Source organism: Odocoileus virginianus, chromosome 17, assembly GCF_023699985.2.
Source record: "Odocoileus virginianus isolate 20LAN1187 ecotype Illinois chromosome 17, Ovbor_1.2, whole genome shotgun sequence".
Lineage (NCBI taxonomy): Eukaryota > Metazoa > Chordata > Mammalia > Artiodactyla > Cervidae > Odocoileus > Odocoileus virginianus.
Genome location: NC_069690.1, coordinates 30,499,910 through 30,517,619, shown reverse-complemented (window position 1 = coordinate 30,517,619; position 17,710 = coordinate 30,499,910). Strand labels below are relative to the sequence as shown.

Sequence of the window (17,710 nt, the reverse complement as noted above, 5' to 3'; positions counted from 1 at the left end):
GTCCAAAAGAAACCAATTGATAAACATCAGGGATTTTCTTTAAAAAAAAAAAAAAATCCTGCTGACTCCAAGACATGTATGAATTCAAGTCATAAAATAAACAGGGCGGTAAGAGGTCAAATAAGAGAGTTGGGGTCACTCGAAAGGTGTTGCCTCTTTAAATGGAATAAGCAGAAGAAAATTACTTGAATTCACTTAGCTCATCCAGAAACTGGGGGGCAGGGAATATATAAAATGATACGAGAGACATTTACTGCCGGGACTTTTCCATCTGTGGCTGCAGGGGAGGCTGCTCCCCGACCCACATGTGCCTCTCACCCCTGCACACCTCTCCTGTGTGGTCCAGACCCCACCCCCGCAGCTGCCCCATGCCAATCCCGGCCAGGGTTGCTCAGGCTCTCACGGGAAGGAGGCGGCGAGCCCCCACGCCCACCAGACCACAGGGGTCTGGGCCGGCCCTCTGCCAGCGCGGCGCCTCCCTCGCTTTCCCGAAGGGTGGCCCAGGACCACCTGCATGTGATCATCTGCATCCGTGCCAAGGTGCAGACCTCTGGGTCCCGTCCCCGGGCTCCAGGATTTGATCCCTGGGGACGGTGTCCAGGAAGCACCACATGGGAACACACCCATGTGCCATGCATGCTTCTCAGCAGACTGATGAGTCAACACACACCCTACATGCAGCACAACCGCCACTAAAAGAGCAATTTAGTCATGGCTGGAGATTTCAGACCATGTTCTAAGGATGAAGCCCTGCTTGGATTCACAACACTCTAAAGGTACGGAACAGTAAAAGCAATTTAACAGCTGACACGAAAGGAAGGAAGATGCTCCCCGCTGGCCCCCCAAATTGATCCTAAACCAACTGGCACCCTTTCCCGTACACCCTTACAGAACTAAGCATTATGAAAACAAACTTTAAGACGTCATTTAAAATTAAGACTCTAAGAAGAAGAAACACAGATAATTAGTTCCTGATTTAGCAGCCTGTCAATGCTGACTTCCTAACTGCCAGATAAAACAACTCCATGGCCAGGCTTCTTAGGAGACCTCTAGCATCTAAGTGTTGATCACTTCCTTTATGGGCCCTTTCCGTGATGAGGCCCTCTCCTGTTTCCCTTCCTCTGACCACATATTCCCTTGCAGGCCCCATTACACACTCTGCCCAGTCCTTAAAAGCGAACAGGCCCCAAAGTCTTGTCCTTGGCTTTCTGCTCTGGCCACTTTACACCTGACCTGCCCACCACCATGGCTTCAGGTCAACCCTGTGCTGAAGACCCCAGGCTCTTCCCGCCTGGGGGTCCCATCCTTCACGGCTAGCGCTCCCTGGGCAACTCCAATTCTGTGTGTCCAGTGCTGCGCTCCCCTCACACCTGGTTCTTCTCCCTTCAGTATTGCCATTCTTAAGTCTCAACACAACCATCCATCCAGTCTTCCAAGCAGAGGGCTGGAAGTTCTCCAAGGACAGAGCAGCAAACTCAAGGGCCTGCAAGTTACATCACCCGGGTGATGAATTTATTTTTTATTTAAGAAATGAGTGTATAGGTTTTAACATGGTCGATTCTATGCAGTTTCCAGATGTCATTCCATTTAACACTCAGTACAGCCCTAGGAAGTAAGTTATCATTACTAATCCCACTTTACAGATGGGTAAACTGAGGCACAGACATATGGAACTTGCTCAAGGTCACTAAACTAGTTAGAGCAATGACTTGAGAGCAGGGACTCTGGCCCAGAGGTCACTACACTCACTTTCCAGGTCATGACTTTTCTGAGGTAATGACTCAAGTCTGCGGAGGTAGTGTGCCATGAGCACAGAACCAACAGCTGTGGCTATGTTCCAATAAAACTTTTTTTTACAAAAAGAGGCAAGCCTCGATCAACAGTGCTATCACCAGTTTCTCAATCACCCCTACACCTTAGAGTGAAATACCTTTGACATGGTCCCCGAACCTTAAAAGAATATAGTAAAAATGCAGAAGTGCCTGAAAAAAACACAAGTGAAGGCTTCTATAACCTCAGGGTGGTGAAAATATTTCTAAGCATTAAAAAAACTAGTAAGGCTTAATACATGAAAGTTAAAAATTCCAATGGGGCAAAATAAAACAGAACAAAGCATCACCAAGTAAACATCATAAACAGGAAAAGCAAAAAATGACAGAAATATTTTCATGCATATGATGGATGAAATGCTGATGTTCTTTATTGACTGCCAAGAGCAGGCCAGAGCAGGACTAAGGGAAAACCCTTGAAAGGATCTGACTGGATATGGGTGCAGACTGGTCCCCAAGGAGGCAGGAGGACGGAGCACAGTGGGGAGGAGGGACCTGCCCAGCTGCTAGGACAGGGGTGGAAATGGGGGACAGGGGAAAGGGAAAAAGCCTTTCTCTGGGGAGGAGCTTAATCATTCCAGGTTACCACGTTCCTTTAAGTTTGAGCAGAGTCCAGGCAGGAGGCACTGTGAAGGGAAGGTACTCTTGAGTGGGTTATGAGTAGATGAGAAAAGGAGAGTCAGTATGGCAGGAAGATGGGACAGAGAGGGTAGTTAGGACCAGATGCCTCAGGGGTTCTGGACCTCAGCCTGCGGAGAGGGGGTGCGGAACCTCGCAGGGCTAACAGAGGAGCTAAGACGAGAGATGATGCTCTCAATGGAGAGCAAAGAATTAAGCCTGACTCCAGGGTTTCCCATCTGGGGGAAGTGAAGAATGCTGGTATTACTGACAGAAGTGGGGTGATAAGAGAAGTAATGTGCCGGGCAGGAGGGAAATACTGCAGTGCACACAGAGAATGATGGTCCTGCTGCTGGGGGAACTCACTTCCAACACCTGCAGACAAAGCAGTCTCATCTTGGGGGTGACATCCTTATGATCTATCTGGGGTCATTCTTAACATGTCAACACATGATTCGCACACTGCTTGTGTAAGTGACACAAGATAACTTCTGCAGGAATGTGATGACTGCTCAGCCATCATGAGACACAGAGACAGCACCTGCGATCAAGCTCACTGTTAGTTACATTGTGCAAGTCTTACTGTGATTCCTCGGCTCCTTCATCAAATTCCTGTGTCTATTTGTCATCCCCCCAAAAAGACTTAAAGTGAGCTTGGTGGCTGAGGAAAGAAGTCATCTCTTTACCTCCTTCTACCCTAAATTTCAGGCTCAACTCTCTTGAAAAACAAACAAGCACTACTTTCTCCCTGATGTTCTCTACTCCGAAAATGTTCTGTCTCATCTGTTCCTTTCCCAATTCTGCTTCAGTAACATTACTGACCACTTTCTGTCCTCGAAGAATAGGTAGTTTAACTATATTATCCACCCATTCCCCACCTATATTCTTCACCTTATTATCATCCAAGGGCTTGTCTGGTGGCTCTGGTGATGAAGAATCACCTGCAATGCAGGAGACGCAGGTTTGATCCCTGGATCAGGAAGATCCCCTGGAGAAGGGAAATGGCAACCCACTCCAGTATTCCTGCCTGGGAACTCCCATGGACAGAGGAGGCTGGTGGGCTGTAGTCCATGGGGTCGCAGAGTCAGAGACGACTGAGCGATTGAACCACCACCATTCTTACCCAAGAAGGAAAGGAGAGACCAAGTGTTCAGTCTGCAGGGTGGGCCAGAACATGCCTTCTAACAGGATTAGCACAGAATAAGCCATTTTGAGGCTGAACTATGAGATGAGGTGACAATAAAGCTCGGCCAGACTCCCAGGGTGGCTGTAACAACCAAACGCTATGACTCATGGGTTAATACCCAAGCAGATACAATAAAATTTGGTGCAGTCTGCTAGGCTTTGGCAAAAACATCAGGTACCAAACCTCTTTGCAGAGAAGCAATCTACATCCCTGGGTACGTGGGACAATCCCAGAGGCCCTATGAGAAGCAACCACAGCAGTGAGCTGGGGGTCCCAGCGCCTGTGGGTTCACGGCCCATCAAGCCCAGCAATGCGGCCCTTCTTGGTTTCAGAACTGAATCGGGATGCATTCTCTTACTGCGTCTTTATAGGACAGCAGGTGTAAACACACAAAACACAAGGAAACAAACAGGACAGATATTCTGTTTAACTGCAAGTAAAAGAGAGACTCTTTTTAGGACAATGTTTTGTCGTTGTTTAGTCTTTCAGTTGTGTATGACTTTCTTGCGACCCCATGAACTGTAGCTCACCAGGCTCCTCTGTCCACAGGAATTCTCCAGGCAAGAATGCTGGGAGCCGGTTGCCATTCCCTTCTCCAGGGGATCCACTGCATCCAGGGATCGAACCCAGGTTTCCTGCACTGGCAGGCATATTCTCTACCACTGAGCCACCAAGGAAGCCCACAATATATTCAGGGTAATACTATTCACAATTCTGCATAAACAAAATTCCAAAAATTTGATTTCAAATCCCAATTAAGTTGAAGAGAGGAAAAAATACTAAAAGAGGACCCGCAGTTTAAAATATTCCTTTGGGGGCAGTAATAAAATTAGTAGTTTGTTTAACTAAAAGAAGAATTTCAAGTAAGACTGACGAGACCAAAAGAAATCCCAAGTACCTGTGAGTTTGATTTTGGACAGCCGGGCCAGGATTCCTGGCAGATCATCTGCACGCAGTTTCATCTCTTTCCACTGCTTCTCCTCTTTCGTCTCTCTCCCCAGAGCTATGGAGCCCTCAGTTACTGAGGCGGGTTCTAGTTCTATCAACGCTTTTTCACTTGGCTTTCTGGACAGAGGCAGGCTGGGGGGTACAAGAGGTCTCATCTCGCATATTTCGGCTTTGGCCTCATCCAAGGAAGTTTTTTCAAGGAAAGGAGATTCTGTTGGTTCTGGCTTCGGCTTTATTTGCTGCTTGAGGCTTCTGTTTAGTTGTGTGACATACTGAATTAAAAAAAAAAAGTACACATAACTTATGAAACTGCGACCCAAAATGCTCTTAAGTGGTTGTTCAGTAACACTTTACATCAGTCCGACTTCTACAGTACTTAGAAAGATTTTCCTGCACCTTTATAAATACTTGCTGAAATAACTCCTATTAGAGTATGTTACGTGGGGATCACTCTACTAAGATATGGAGAGGACAATTAACTGGTTTTCAGATTCTATGACTTAGAAAAAATCCTAGGGATTTAAGTTCCCTGAAAGAAAGATAAACTGATTTCTTATTCATCTCCCCCAGGATTTGCCCCAACATAGACTCAGAAGTTGCAGGTTTAAAATTCCAAATACAGTGCAAACGTTTTCTAGACTCAAAAGCCCAAGTCAACCTGCTGACTTTCCTTGTTGCCCAGCGAGCAATGCAAAGAGAGGCTCCAAGGGGGCCACAACTCAGGGCTCAGGACCATCAGGGCAGTGGGTGTGTGGAGAGAATTGGGCTGAAGACTCAGACAACCTCTGTCACTTACTAGCAAAAAGGAGTAACTGTGGCTAACATCCATGAGGCACTCTACAGTTTTAAACAACATACACCGTTAGAGTTTACAGGAGACATATCTCATTCAGTCTTCTCAAAAATTGTGAAAGAAGACAGATCGTTACTAGTATCTTGTGCCTTAATTTTCAAATGAGGAAACCAAGGCTTGGAAACAACTTGACAGAGCCAAGAATAGAAAACTAGTTAGTTACAGGTGCTCCTAGGACTAAAGCCCTTTCCTGATAACTAGCTAAGTGACCTTTTCCAATTACATTGCAAAGGCTTGAAATTACATACACTTGTCTGAGGAAGGAGTTACTAACTCAGGAATGAATTCAGAGTTCTGTTTACATAAAAAAAAAAGCATCCTATGTATTTGAGTTTGTCTTCTAAATATCCATTATCCTCCATCCCCAACTTTACAAGCTTGATTATTATTGGAAATTAAAATCTCTCATCAAAATGAGTTTTATTAAGTTAAAAGATTTTAAAAGCTAAAATGGACATTGTAAGGTTAAAAAAAAGATAAAAGAAATGTCAAATAGGGCTTCAGATTATGAATTTGCTATTCTTTCATGCACTGAAATTATGAGTTTTTAGCTGTGGTTTCTTCATTCTACAATACTTTATGATCTGAGAAAGTGGCAAATGTAAGTTACCATGCTGACGACAACATGAAGTCAACCTGGTCCAAGGTCTACAAACAGATTGAGCTACATTATGAATGCCCACTGTAAAATGCCAGAAAATCACAAGAACTCAATTTGTTTGAATCTGTTCAGAAGTGCATGTTTGACTCTCACTGCTGATGTAAGATAACAGGGAGGTCCTACTCTTGAAGCAATTATTTCTGTATTACTGATGTATTCACAGAACTTTAAAGAATATAAAAAGATGAATTATAACAGTTCAGCTTTTCCTAACTGTGGCCTACTCAAAACATGCCAGCAGCTTTCCATCTTTCTCCAGACTTAATCAATAAGGTTGAGACCATACTTTAAAACTCAAGACACCAGAGTTATTCTGGTTTCAGTTAAGCATAATCAAAACAAGGGATTAACGTTGTGGAAAAACTTAAGAGGGCAGGAAATAAAAGTCTTTTTCATAGAGTACTTGTTGCAGCTCTTCTGACAACAGGAATTTCTGAAATCCCCTCGTACAGGGAAAGTGAAGGCAGAGAGCCCAGTGAACATGGTCTTCTGAACCTACCATGCGCCGGAGGAAGTTAAAGTGTTGAAATGTGACCCGCTGCTGACTGACGTTCCTGAGAAGATGCAGGAACCTACGAGGGGACTGCCGCGTGGCTCTTCTTTCTAGATACCAGATGCATCCTCCTCCCCAGCCTGTCAAAGAAAGAGGAAAAAATTTAAACAGCCATTACGTCTCACCAAGCGATGTGTGGACCTGCCCAGAAGGAGAGTCAGCAACACGGTGGGCAGTGCATGAGCGGTGGGTCAGAACTCGGAAATGATCTGATCCAGACTCATGAATGAACGGTTATCAACTGGCCCTGCGCACTGTCCGAATATAATTCTCCAGCACAGTTAGGGAACTTGTTCATCTCAGGATCATTAAAAGTGAAAGTGTGAGTCACTCAGTCATGTCCAACTCTTTGCGACCCCATGAACTGTAGCTTGCCAAGCTCCTCTGTCCAAGGGATTCTCCAGGCAAGAATACTGGAGTGGGTAGCCATTCTCTTCTCCAGGGAATCTTTCTGACCCAGGGATTAAACCTAGCTCTCCTGCATTGCAGGCAGATTCTTCACTGTCTGAGCCAGCAGGGAAGCCCTCAGGATAATTATGCTTTTATTACATCAAACATTGAAATGACCAAACCATCAATCTCTTAGAGAATAGCTTGGTCACTTTCTAACGAGGATAAAATGAGAAGCCAAATTTTTCTCAATAAGTAGAGTGAGTGAGTAAAGTGAGTGAAGTCGCTCAGCCATGTCCGACTCTTTGCGACCCCGTGGACTGTAACCCACCAGTCCTCTCCGTCCATGGGATTCTCCAGGCAAGAATACTGGAGCAGGTTGCCATTTCCTCCTCCAAGAAATAAGAGTAAACCAGAAGATAAATTTCAGATTAATATTTTGGCCATATTGGGTAAGTCAACTAAAAGACAGAGGAAACTGCTCTCACTAAAGTATGACTCTATCAAGCTAGTTAGGAAGAAGCTATTTTCGGTGTATCTAAATGTGGCTTTTAGTCATTCATCTCTAAACCTTCTCTCAAACATCAACAAACCCAGTGCTTCTGTGTAAAGCCCCATCCTGGGAAAGCCTCCAACAGGAACACAGAACAGACAGCTCCCCACCCCCCACCCCCACCATCCCTTCTTTTAAGTCTTTTCTCCTGTGACTTCCATGACCCTAAGGACTCCTGGTTCTCAGCCACCCATCACTTCTCCATTCCTGAAACCCTAGGGTAATTTTTAATCTTCAAGCCATTTCTAGAGTTGCTATGCCTGTTTCCATCTGCTGAGGATCTCTACGTGGATGGCTTGTAATATGTCTCTCAGAACACTTTAGTCTCACCCTTATCTCTACTCTGCCCTCTACTGCAGATAAAACCATCGCCTACTTGAGATTCCAAGACCACCTTGAACTCTTCCTTCATCACCTAATAACCATCAGCTGCAGTCAACTCGGAAACACTGGTCAAATCTGTCCACTTCTTTCCCTGCCGCTGAGAGATACAGACCCTTATCATCTCACACTTTGATACTGTAGAGTTATGGGATACAAACCACTCGTCCTGACTTTGGTTAACTTCTTTCCTCTCCAATCCCAGTCCCACAGAACCAGAGGGTTTCTTTCTGAAGCCCAGAATACACATCATTTGCCCAAACACGTACATGTGACTCACTGCCCTGCCCCCACGATTTCAGTTTGTTCATTTTTGTCTATGCATCTCCTTGCTTGCACCATCCTGTTTCCACTCTGCCTGTCAAATAGAGTTTCTTTCAAGTACTCTATCATTTTATACTTTTTCTTGTAGCACTTCTTAATGCAGACTGTTTCTACATCTTTTTTTTTTTTTAGTTCATTGAAAGCGGGGACTCTGTCCTGACCTCTGCTACAACAGCTAGCAGACTGTCTTCCATATAAGAATGAGATAAGGGCTGATGACTGGGTCGCCCACATAGCTCACCTGGACAGGGGGAAGGAGAGCTATCACCACCCTATGGTAACCACGGCAATTATCTTAGACTGGAGATAAGTCCCCTCTTCACTGAAATCATATCCTCAGCACTCAGGTAAATACGACATGCTTATTTTCCACATCCATGAATACGTGGATTCATGTATACATCTGTATACATGAATAGGAAAGAACAGTAGTGTTGAAATCAGTCTACTGATTGAAATTTCCTTTGAATTTAGTCCTCTGATAGTCTATCTTTTTTTTGATGGTATGTATTTTTCCTTTCTTGCTTTGACATTGTTCTTTGGGATAATAGGATTTCAATATTAAAAGATTATGTCAAGAAGACACCAAGTTTCACCGTTCTATGCCTCAATTTCAAAACCAGTTGTGAGTTCCACTGGTCCAATGAGAAATGTATGTTCCTGGGAGGAAAAGAACCATCTTGGAAAATATCTCTCGAGATTATGTGGATTAAAAATTAGACTTTATGGAAAACAAACCAGCTTGGAAACAGCACTTTTATATGATGAAAACAATTCATTTAGTCACAACAATCAGTGTGCAGAAATTTAAAGACATTTTGGCCGCGTGCCAAGAAATATAGGTTTGAAGATACATGGCTTATAACAAATGCATTAAAAATCTGGACACAAACGATCACATCCACTATTCACCATCAACACTGAGTCAAGATTGTAGGGCTTTAAAAATGAAGTGCGTGGATATGAGACGGAAAGGTTCTGAAAGTTTTCAACGGCTATAAAACACTGCTAAGCTTTGGAAGAACAGTCGGGCATGACCAAACCCAGGAGGGCATGTAGACACCTGATACAGTCCCAGTGTACCTTTCTGCCCACTTCCCACCATGCAGCTTCCATACCAAGCGCTTAGAGTACATCTTCCAAGTGTATCATAGCAGGCTGCACAGACCACTTAATAGCAGATCTTTTGGTGATCTTTTGGTTCATAGCTTCAAGGAAGCCAAGCTGTCTATTAATTCCTCCCACACCAGCATCAAAAAGACAGATCCAGCAACAAGCCATTTGAACCATAAGCAGCCCACTTCCTAAACTGGGAAATTCTGAGTAGTGAGGTAGATCTATCCTATAGGAAGCTGAAAATACAGAAATGAAAGCAGAAAAGCACCCCATCTTGAGCAATGCAAGCTGGGAATAAACCTCCCTACAGAGGAGATAATTCCAGCACTAAGAATGGATGAGCTCTCTGAGAATGAGTATCTAAGGTCAGAATCGAACACTCACAGTCAGGGATGGAAGAAGGTCTGAGACTGACTGTCTAGGGTCAGAATCGAACATTCACAGTGAGGGATGGGAGAAGGTAACAAGTTCAAAAAGAACCACAGACCTTTCAAATAAAATGTTTCATCGTAGAAAATTCCAATCATATGCAACAGCAGAAGAATTCAATGAGCCCCCATTACTGATCCCCCAAGTTCAACAATGCTCAAATCTTGGCCAATCTTGTTTTCATCATCTATACACACTCCCACTTCTCACCCTCCTCGCGACCTTTGAACCAGAAGAGACCTTTGAGAGCACCTAGCTGAACAGTTTACTTATAGACGAGTAAACTCAATTCCAGATAATACAGTTGCTATGCCCTGAGATCACACAGCCAAAAGAGACACACAGAATAACAATATTAGGAGAAAAGAAGAGAAAGGAATTTCAGAGTAATTGTGATCAACATTGCCAGATGGGAATCCCTGAAGCTCCAGTGTTGAGGACTCCATTCTTTTACTGCCATGGGCCTCAGTTTGATCCTTGGTTGGGCAACTAAGACCCCATAAGTCCCGTGGCTCAGCCAATAAAAAAAGTTTCTGGGATTTCCAAAGGGAGTCCATCTTGAATACGGACAACCAGTGACACATTTCTCACACATCAGTTATCACCCTAAACTACTGGGGACAAAAGAATGCCCAACCTCCACTTTAATGTCTCCATCAGGACAAATTTCATTCATTCATAAATAATTACTCAGCACCAACAATGCACACCAGGTATTGTTTCAGGCACTGGGGACACAGAGATGAACCAGAGAGAAGCTGTCCCAGCCTTTACAAGATTCAATCTTGCAGTTGGGAGAAACACACAGTAAATCGGTTATAAGTAAGCAATTAAAGGCTGTTCTAACCATGATGAAGGAACGGGGTGATGTGATAAGAGAGGGGCGGGGGTTCTACCTAGATAGTGTGCTCAGGACTCTCTTAACAGGAAACATTTGAGCTGAGACCCAGCCAAAAGGCAAGAAAGCACATCTACATTAAACATGTAATCGTGACAGGTCCTTGGCCTGGTGGGATTATATCAGGGACCACGCTAACGGTAGAAAGACAAAAGCCTGGGGGGCGAGGGATGGTTATGGCCCGCAGTCCGAGGTGATCACCGTTTTTATTATTGTCATCATGACCCTTTATATTGGAACAAGGCTTCCGGGTTGGGGCGGCGCGGGGCGGGGGCCGGGGGGCGGCGGGGAAGCAAAGCACTTGCCAGGTCCTCACAAGTGCAACGTACGAGTAACTTGCACATCGCTAGAACCTAAGGCCCTGAGAAGCCAAGAGGCTCGGGGACCCCCCAGGTTCCTCTGTCCTGAGCCTCCAGCCTCTGAAAACTGAAAGAAGCACCAGACATCGCGTCCCCTACCCACCTCCGGGGGCGAGGAGACGGACGCGGTGTGCGGACCACCGGAACCCCAATGCAAGACTAGGCCCTAGCTCCGAGGCCCCTTCACTTCAGGCCGCCCCGAAGGTCACTTCCCTCACCGATGCCCCAGCCGACCTCGCCAAGGGCTCCCAAGGTTGCAGACAGGCGGAACCACGGTGTAGCACGTGGCAACGAGAAGAGAATTCCCCCTAATCCGTGCCCGAGGTGGGGTGCAGTACCTGTCAGGAGGCGTGAGGAGAGAGTATGCGGCGATGCGGCCATCTCGCAAGAATCCAGCCGCCCCCTGGGAGCCCCGTGTCCTCTCTCCTCACCGGCTGCTGGGCGCCGCCATCTTCCTTCCCCGCCCCCCCCGTGGGAAGAGCGACGCGTCCGGTTCGTCACTTCCGGCGGGCACGAGGCGGAAGCGGAGAGCTGCGGCTGGGGTTAGGGAGACCGCGGAGCAAATGGGAGCGACCTGGGCAGAGGGGCCGGGGTCTGAGGTGCTTTCGCGGGGACGTGAGGTACCCGGGGGTGACAGAGGCTTCCGAGGAAAGGCTGCGGGCGACGGCGAGCCCCCGCCTCCTGCCCCGAGGCCGGCATCCCTGGCGGGAAGAGGGTACTAGTGCTGGGCTGGGCTGGGCTGGGCTGGGCTGGGCCGGCCGGGGGCTGCTCGCGGGCCGCTTGCAGTTTTGGTCCTTCTGGACTGCCAGGAGGAAATGCTTCTGGGGACGGTGCCTGCACCTTCCCGCGCCGTCAGTTACAGCGTTACCATAGTCGCCGTTAAGGCGGGAAACGATGAACTCGGGCTCGTGGGCCCCGAGCCACCCCGAGGAATCGTCTGAGCGTCTCGGGATAAGAAAGGTGCGTGCGGAGTTTAAGATTTCGGGCTCTGGAGTGACCTCTGTAGGCTGCACCTTCTGGCCTTCTGGCTGTTAAGCAAATGGCCCAAGTCTCCCGAACCTCGGCTTTGTCGCTGCACGACGCAGATCCTAATAGTATATATTCTTTAAGATGGTTGAGAGAATTAAATGTTGTCTCTGCAGTAGGTAGCCAGCCGGAAGCCTGCCACGGCTAAGAAATAGATTAGCATCTGTGCCCTGGTTTGGAGGGCAGTGGTCAGCAGCTCTCGCTTCGTCTCTTTTTGGTTTTGGATTTCTGCAAGTAACAGTGCCCTGAAGGAAAGAGATTCAGTTTCTGAAAGAGGAGCGAGAAATAGGTAACTTGGTTCTAGGAGGGTGGCTTCTCTGTCTTCATGGATAAGGTTGTAGGTGGCCGGTTGGGTCACCTGAGTAGATGTAACTCTTTCAAAGCCTTGATAAACTTACTACAATAGATAAAGACCTAGCTTTCTGTAGACAAAATCCTAACCTAAAATGCAGGATACACTTAGTTGACACAGAGCTATCTTTCTAGAAGCAAAATAGATATCAAAGCCTAAGGATATTAATAAAGTTTTTCCAAAGAAAATGTACAGGTGGCCAGTAAGTGCATGAGAAGATGGTGTACATCATTAGCAGTAAGAGAAATATGATGTAAAATCTCCTTTAGATATCACTTCATGCTCCGAGGTGGCTCCAGTCAAAAATACAGATAAGAGATGACACTGAAGTGAGAGCGTGGGGAAACTGGAAGCCTAGTATGCCACGGATGGGAATGGAAAATGTTGGAGCTGTCTTTGAAAACAGTCTGGCAAGTTTTCAGAAAGTTAAGGGACTGTCACATGACTCAGCCATTCCACTCCTAAATGGCGAAATGAAGACATACTAACTCACCAATAGAATAGGTGGTGACAAGACAGGCCTTGTTTGCTTCTTGTTTGAGGGAGGCCTCCTGCTTAGAAAGGGGCCCCGGGAAAAGGTGGGTGCTCAGGTCCTTCGGGAGCATCCTGGGCGGGGGGGGGGTGTGGGTATGTGGGTTTATGTGTGTGTTCAGGGCCTCAATGTGATGGTAAGCAGTGGCTTCACCTGCCCTCTCTGGAGGCTTAGTAAAGTTGACTGTTGCCAGAGTAGGCAGCTCTAGTGTTGGGAACCGAGGATATTTCAGGACCTTTTCTTTGCCTGTGGCTTCACGGTAATGCCCCTGAGTCAAGTCAGGTCAGAGATGGAAATCGTACCAGTATAATTTAACGTAGAGTTGAACACATACAGAGTTGTTACCCAGGTCATAGAAAGGGCGAAAAAAGAACTCTTAAAGTGTCACCCAGGTAGTAGCTTCCGGAAGTGCTCCTGCCTCTGCCTGGGGGACTGGAAGGAGTTCCGGATTATCACAGTATAGAAACCAAGAGGAATTGCTGCTCTACCAGTGCTCTGGTCTCAATGTCCACCTGACCAAGCAGGAACTTCAGGTGTTAGGAAAGCTGCATGTGGCTTCCGCCGCTGCTAATGGGGTGAAGGAGCAGCGGAGGGAGGCTCCCTGAAGCCGCATGTGGGAGGAAGGAAGGAGCCCGGGAGCCCCTCCCCTCCATCCTCAGGCATCACTGTCCCTTCTTGGCAGAGCAGAGCAGTGGGCATGGCGAGCCTGCTACTTTGGTTTGCAGACTCCCGATGATAGCACCACAGGCCCAGGATCAGGTTTTGGAGCCAGGACAGAGAAGCTCTGTGCGTTCTGAGGTGAACAGCTGTTCCGCTGTTCCAGGAACAGCTGTTCTGGTGTACAGGTTGTTGCTACTTAGTCGCTAAGTTGTGTCGGACTTGTGACCCCATGCAGGCTCCTGTGTCCATGAGATTTCCCAGGCGAGGATTCTGGAGTAGGTTGCCATTTCCTTCTCCAGAGCATCTTCCCTTCCTAGGGAAAACCCATGTCTCCTGCATTGGCAGGCGGGTTCTTCACTGCTGTGCCACCTGGGAAGTCTATACAAATCCACCTCCTCCAAGTTCAAATAACCTAGATCAGCTCCTCGTTTCACTTAATTCCTCCAAGGTGACCAGTAGGGATCCTGGTGCAAGGTCACTCGAGTCAGACATTACCCCTCAGCTGTGACCTTTTCCAGCTCTCCACCCCAGGGCTGATTCTATCCAGGAGCTTGAGGATATCAGAAGTGGAAAAGAGAAGTTCAGGAATGCAGGAAAAGGAAACAGCAGCAGGGGAATGCACTAGAGTTAACTCTGTTCCCTGCTGTGGCCTTCCACCTCTTTAATCAGCAGACTCTGAGTTTCAGGGAAGCAGTAAGGGCAGCCCAGGAGATGAGTCACGAGTGCCTCCCCTCCAGTCCGCCAGAAAATCTCAGTCATACTTGCCTTGAGTTTCTGACAGCCAGGGAGGCCCTGTGACCCAGTTCTGGTCCCAGAGAGAGAAAGAGAAAGCTCTCGCTTGGGCAGGGTGGCTGGGAATAATCTCTTTTACTGCTGAAGCTGGGCGTGCATGGGGCGGGGCTCTGGGCCTTCCCCCAGCCTTTCCTCCCCAGGAAGTAGGGCTGAAAGTGAGATTCCCTGCACTGAGGCAGCCTCGCAGTTGTGAAGTGATGAAACAAGCTGCTGAGGGAGGTGGGGTGGGAAAAGAGAGAGCCCAGGTTCTGGATGAAATTGCTCGGGCATCACTGGAGCTTGTGTCTGCAGACTTGGCTGCAAGTGGACTGTTCTGCTCAAGCCGCTTCCTGGGCTTCCTGTTCATTGCATCCCAGATGATACAGTCACGAGTGGGACCCGGGAGCCAAGGGTCCTGCCCTAGAGCTTGGTGAGGAAGATGATGTGAAGAAACAGCCCAGATTGTTCCAGATGGCTGAGACACATATCACGTCTCAGAAAAGTAGCACAGACTCAGTAGGGTGGCTGTTTCCCCTAGGATGTCAGTCCACAGTGGTTTAAATGACATGCAAATAAAAGAGGCAATTTTGTGCAAACTGGCTTCCTGTCTTGTTTCTTGGCTGTTGAATGTGTGCCCAGTTCCTTTGCTGATGTCAGAATGTCCACATCAAGAAAGCATTCCTTTCTGGGTTTCCACCTGCTCAGAATCTTGAAGCCTGGTGAAGAAAACAGTAAGATGTTCCAAGTGTCGCAGGGAACAAATCCTGTTAGGCACTACTGGTTGGGAAAATCCTAACGCATAAAGAGCATCCATAAACACGTAGGTTTTGTTAGCTACCAGGAACTCTTAAAAATTGTTCTCACATGTTCTGGTAAGTGACCTGTTGATGTTAAACTGGAAAATAACAAGGTACAAGGACATTCGCTAAAATGTAAATAAGAAGGATCCCAGAAAGGTTATTCTCAGGAAAAAAAAAAATTAGCAAGCTACTAGGAAAACATAAACAATTACATCTTTTCTAAAGTTAGTTACTAGTTCTCATCTATGGACCTTCTTTCCCCCTACATTTGTACCTTCAAAACAATAGCAAAAGATAAAGATGTTGATTTTTTTGAAGTATTGATGCATGTTTGCAAAAGTACACTATTTCTTTAGCACTTACTGTGTATTACCTTCCTCAACATGACATTTACCTTTCACAGGAACCCAGATCTGTGTCATCTCATTTTCAGAAGATGAGCTTGAGATCTTAAAAGATTTTAAAAGAAATAATTTTTCCAAGTTCACATAGCTAGAAAGCATGTACCACAACTAGAGCGTTTTTAAACCTGCCTGATTTCCAAGGCATGTGTTCTTAATCCTAATTCTGGGCCGTCTCCCATATTTTATGTATTATAGAGTCCTCATTATCTGGCCTTTTCCCTACTAGTTGAGTTTCACATTTCATCAAACAAGTGAAGTTATTGAAGTCTAGCCCCCCAAAATTATTCGATTTTGCGTTTTCTGACTCGGGTTCAATTTCCTCTGACCTCAGTTTCTGTGTTTATAGAACAGGAATACCAATACCAGGTCCACCACATCAATTCTGTTGCGCTTTCCAAACTTAATGACAGTTCATGTCTGGACACCTTCAAATAAAGTTCATTCCAGAGACATGGTGAATCAAAAACCTTTGAGGGTGGGCCTGGGCATCCACAGTTAAGCAAAATGACTTTATTGTTATTTTAAAAATCACATAAGCTTTGTATAAAAATGTCAAGAATACAGAAAGAGAAAGCAAGACTTCTCAGGAGAAAGGGCCCTCAAGGAGGGTGGTGGTTGTAGTGATGATGAAGATGATAACACCACAGACAGCCCCTCTTGTGTCCCAGATTTACATACCTTGTCTCATCTAATAACATTTTACCTGTTTTGCAACAATCTTGCAGTTAACACAGGATTATGCACATTTATACGTTGGAGCTCACAGTCTGAGAAATCTGTTGGTACTAGGACTACTATGACAAAGTACCACAAACTGGGTGGCTTAATACAGCAGTTGTGTACCATCCCCCAGTTATGGAGGCCGAAAGTCTGAAATCAAGGTGTCAGCAGGGCCATGCTCTGTCTGAAGCCTCTCTGGAGCATCCTTCCTGCCTCTGTCTTCACCTGGTGATCTTCCTTCCGTGTGTCTGTCTTCACAAGGCATTCTTGGCTCTGTGTGGGTCTCTGTCCACATTTCCCTCTTATAAGGACATGAGTCTAATTGGATGAGGGCCCACCCTAATGACCTCATCCTAATTTGATTATATTTGCAAAGATCCTATTTCCAAAGAAGGTGACACTCCTAGGTCGTGGGGTACAGGACTTCAGCATATCTTTCTGGGGGACACAGTTCAACCCATAACACTTAAGGATACAATGGGTGCAGGGCTGGATTTGATCTTGGGTGATGGCAGAATCTAGCCCTGTGGCCACCAGCCACCACATATCCTGTCTCGAGAAGGCACTCGGAACATTTTGCCTCGAGCAGGAGGAGAAGTGATAAGTGGGGAGAAAATTCTTGCAACCATTCAGTAACAATTTATTTACAAGAGCACAAAACTTCAGGCAACTCTCAGACACTTCCTCTGTAACAGTTAGATGCCAAGTGACCCCACACAGCATTTTGAGGGGGAAACGTTGTGAGCTAAGACCCTTATACCCAGCAATTTGTCTTCCAGTGGGCCAGGCATTCTCAAGAAATTCTAGGGCTCAGAAAATATTCCACGTGTTGAAAAACTATTTGAAGATACATTCCAGTGGTTCAGAGGGTTTGGGATTATATAGACTAGGAAAAAATCTCAAAAATAATTTAGAAACCAACATAGGGATTGCCAGCTTTTAACTTCATAAAGGCATTTATAACAAATCAAACTACCATCTCGTGTCCACATAATGGCTTCATAAAAGATTGACCATTTTAATGCCAAAAATATTAAAAAGGGTATAATCTGATAGCTACTTCAATGGAATAGTTTAGCTTTATGAAAAAATATTTGTATTTAATATATTTTACCCCAGAGGAGTGAAGAACTTATTTCTGAAGATAAGATCTCACCCACGAATGGGTGTTTGAGAACCAGGATGTCACGGGAGCGAACATAAAGAAGGACAAGTGAAAGCGGGTTCTGGCTAGTGCTCAGGATTCTTGCCACTGGGGGGAAAAATATGGTTTGAAACTGACCATAATCATTTCCATCTCCTAAGGAAAATTGCAGTGGGAAAGTAAATCTTCGCAGTGCTACTCCC

The 17,710-nt window shown here is 46.1% G+C and overlaps 1 protein-coding gene and 1 long non-coding RNA gene across 2 annotated transcripts in view; one reads left to right on the top strand and one right to left on the bottom strand.

Annotated features, from left to right (window-relative positions):
- The window catches only part of COX10 (cytochrome c oxidase assembly factor heme A:farnesyltransferase COX10), a 111,502-nt gene extending 99,940 nt beyond the window's left edge, over positions 1 to 11,562 (bottom strand). Inside the window, exons 1-3 of the mRNA XM_020878127.2 lie at positions 11,437 to 11,562; positions 6,595 to 6,728; positions 4,532 to 4,853 (exon numbers count right to left, since the gene is read on the bottom strand). Coding sequence (XP_020733786.2) covers positions 4,532 to 4,853; positions 6,595 to 6,728; positions 11,437 to 11,479 — 499 coding nt within the window. The 5' untranslated portion in view covers positions 11,480 to 11,562. The remainder of the gene's footprint in view (positions 1 to 4,531; positions 4,854 to 6,594; positions 6,729 to 11,436) is intronic.
- Positions 11,057 to 15,035, top strand: LOC139039080 (uncharacterized). The gene is made up of 2 exons (XR_011492243.1): positions 11,057 to 11,813; positions 13,691 to 15,035. It is a non-coding gene; the product is annotated as an uncharacterized lncRNA (long non-coding RNA).
- Positions 15,036 to 17,710: the final 2,675 nt, after the last annotated feature.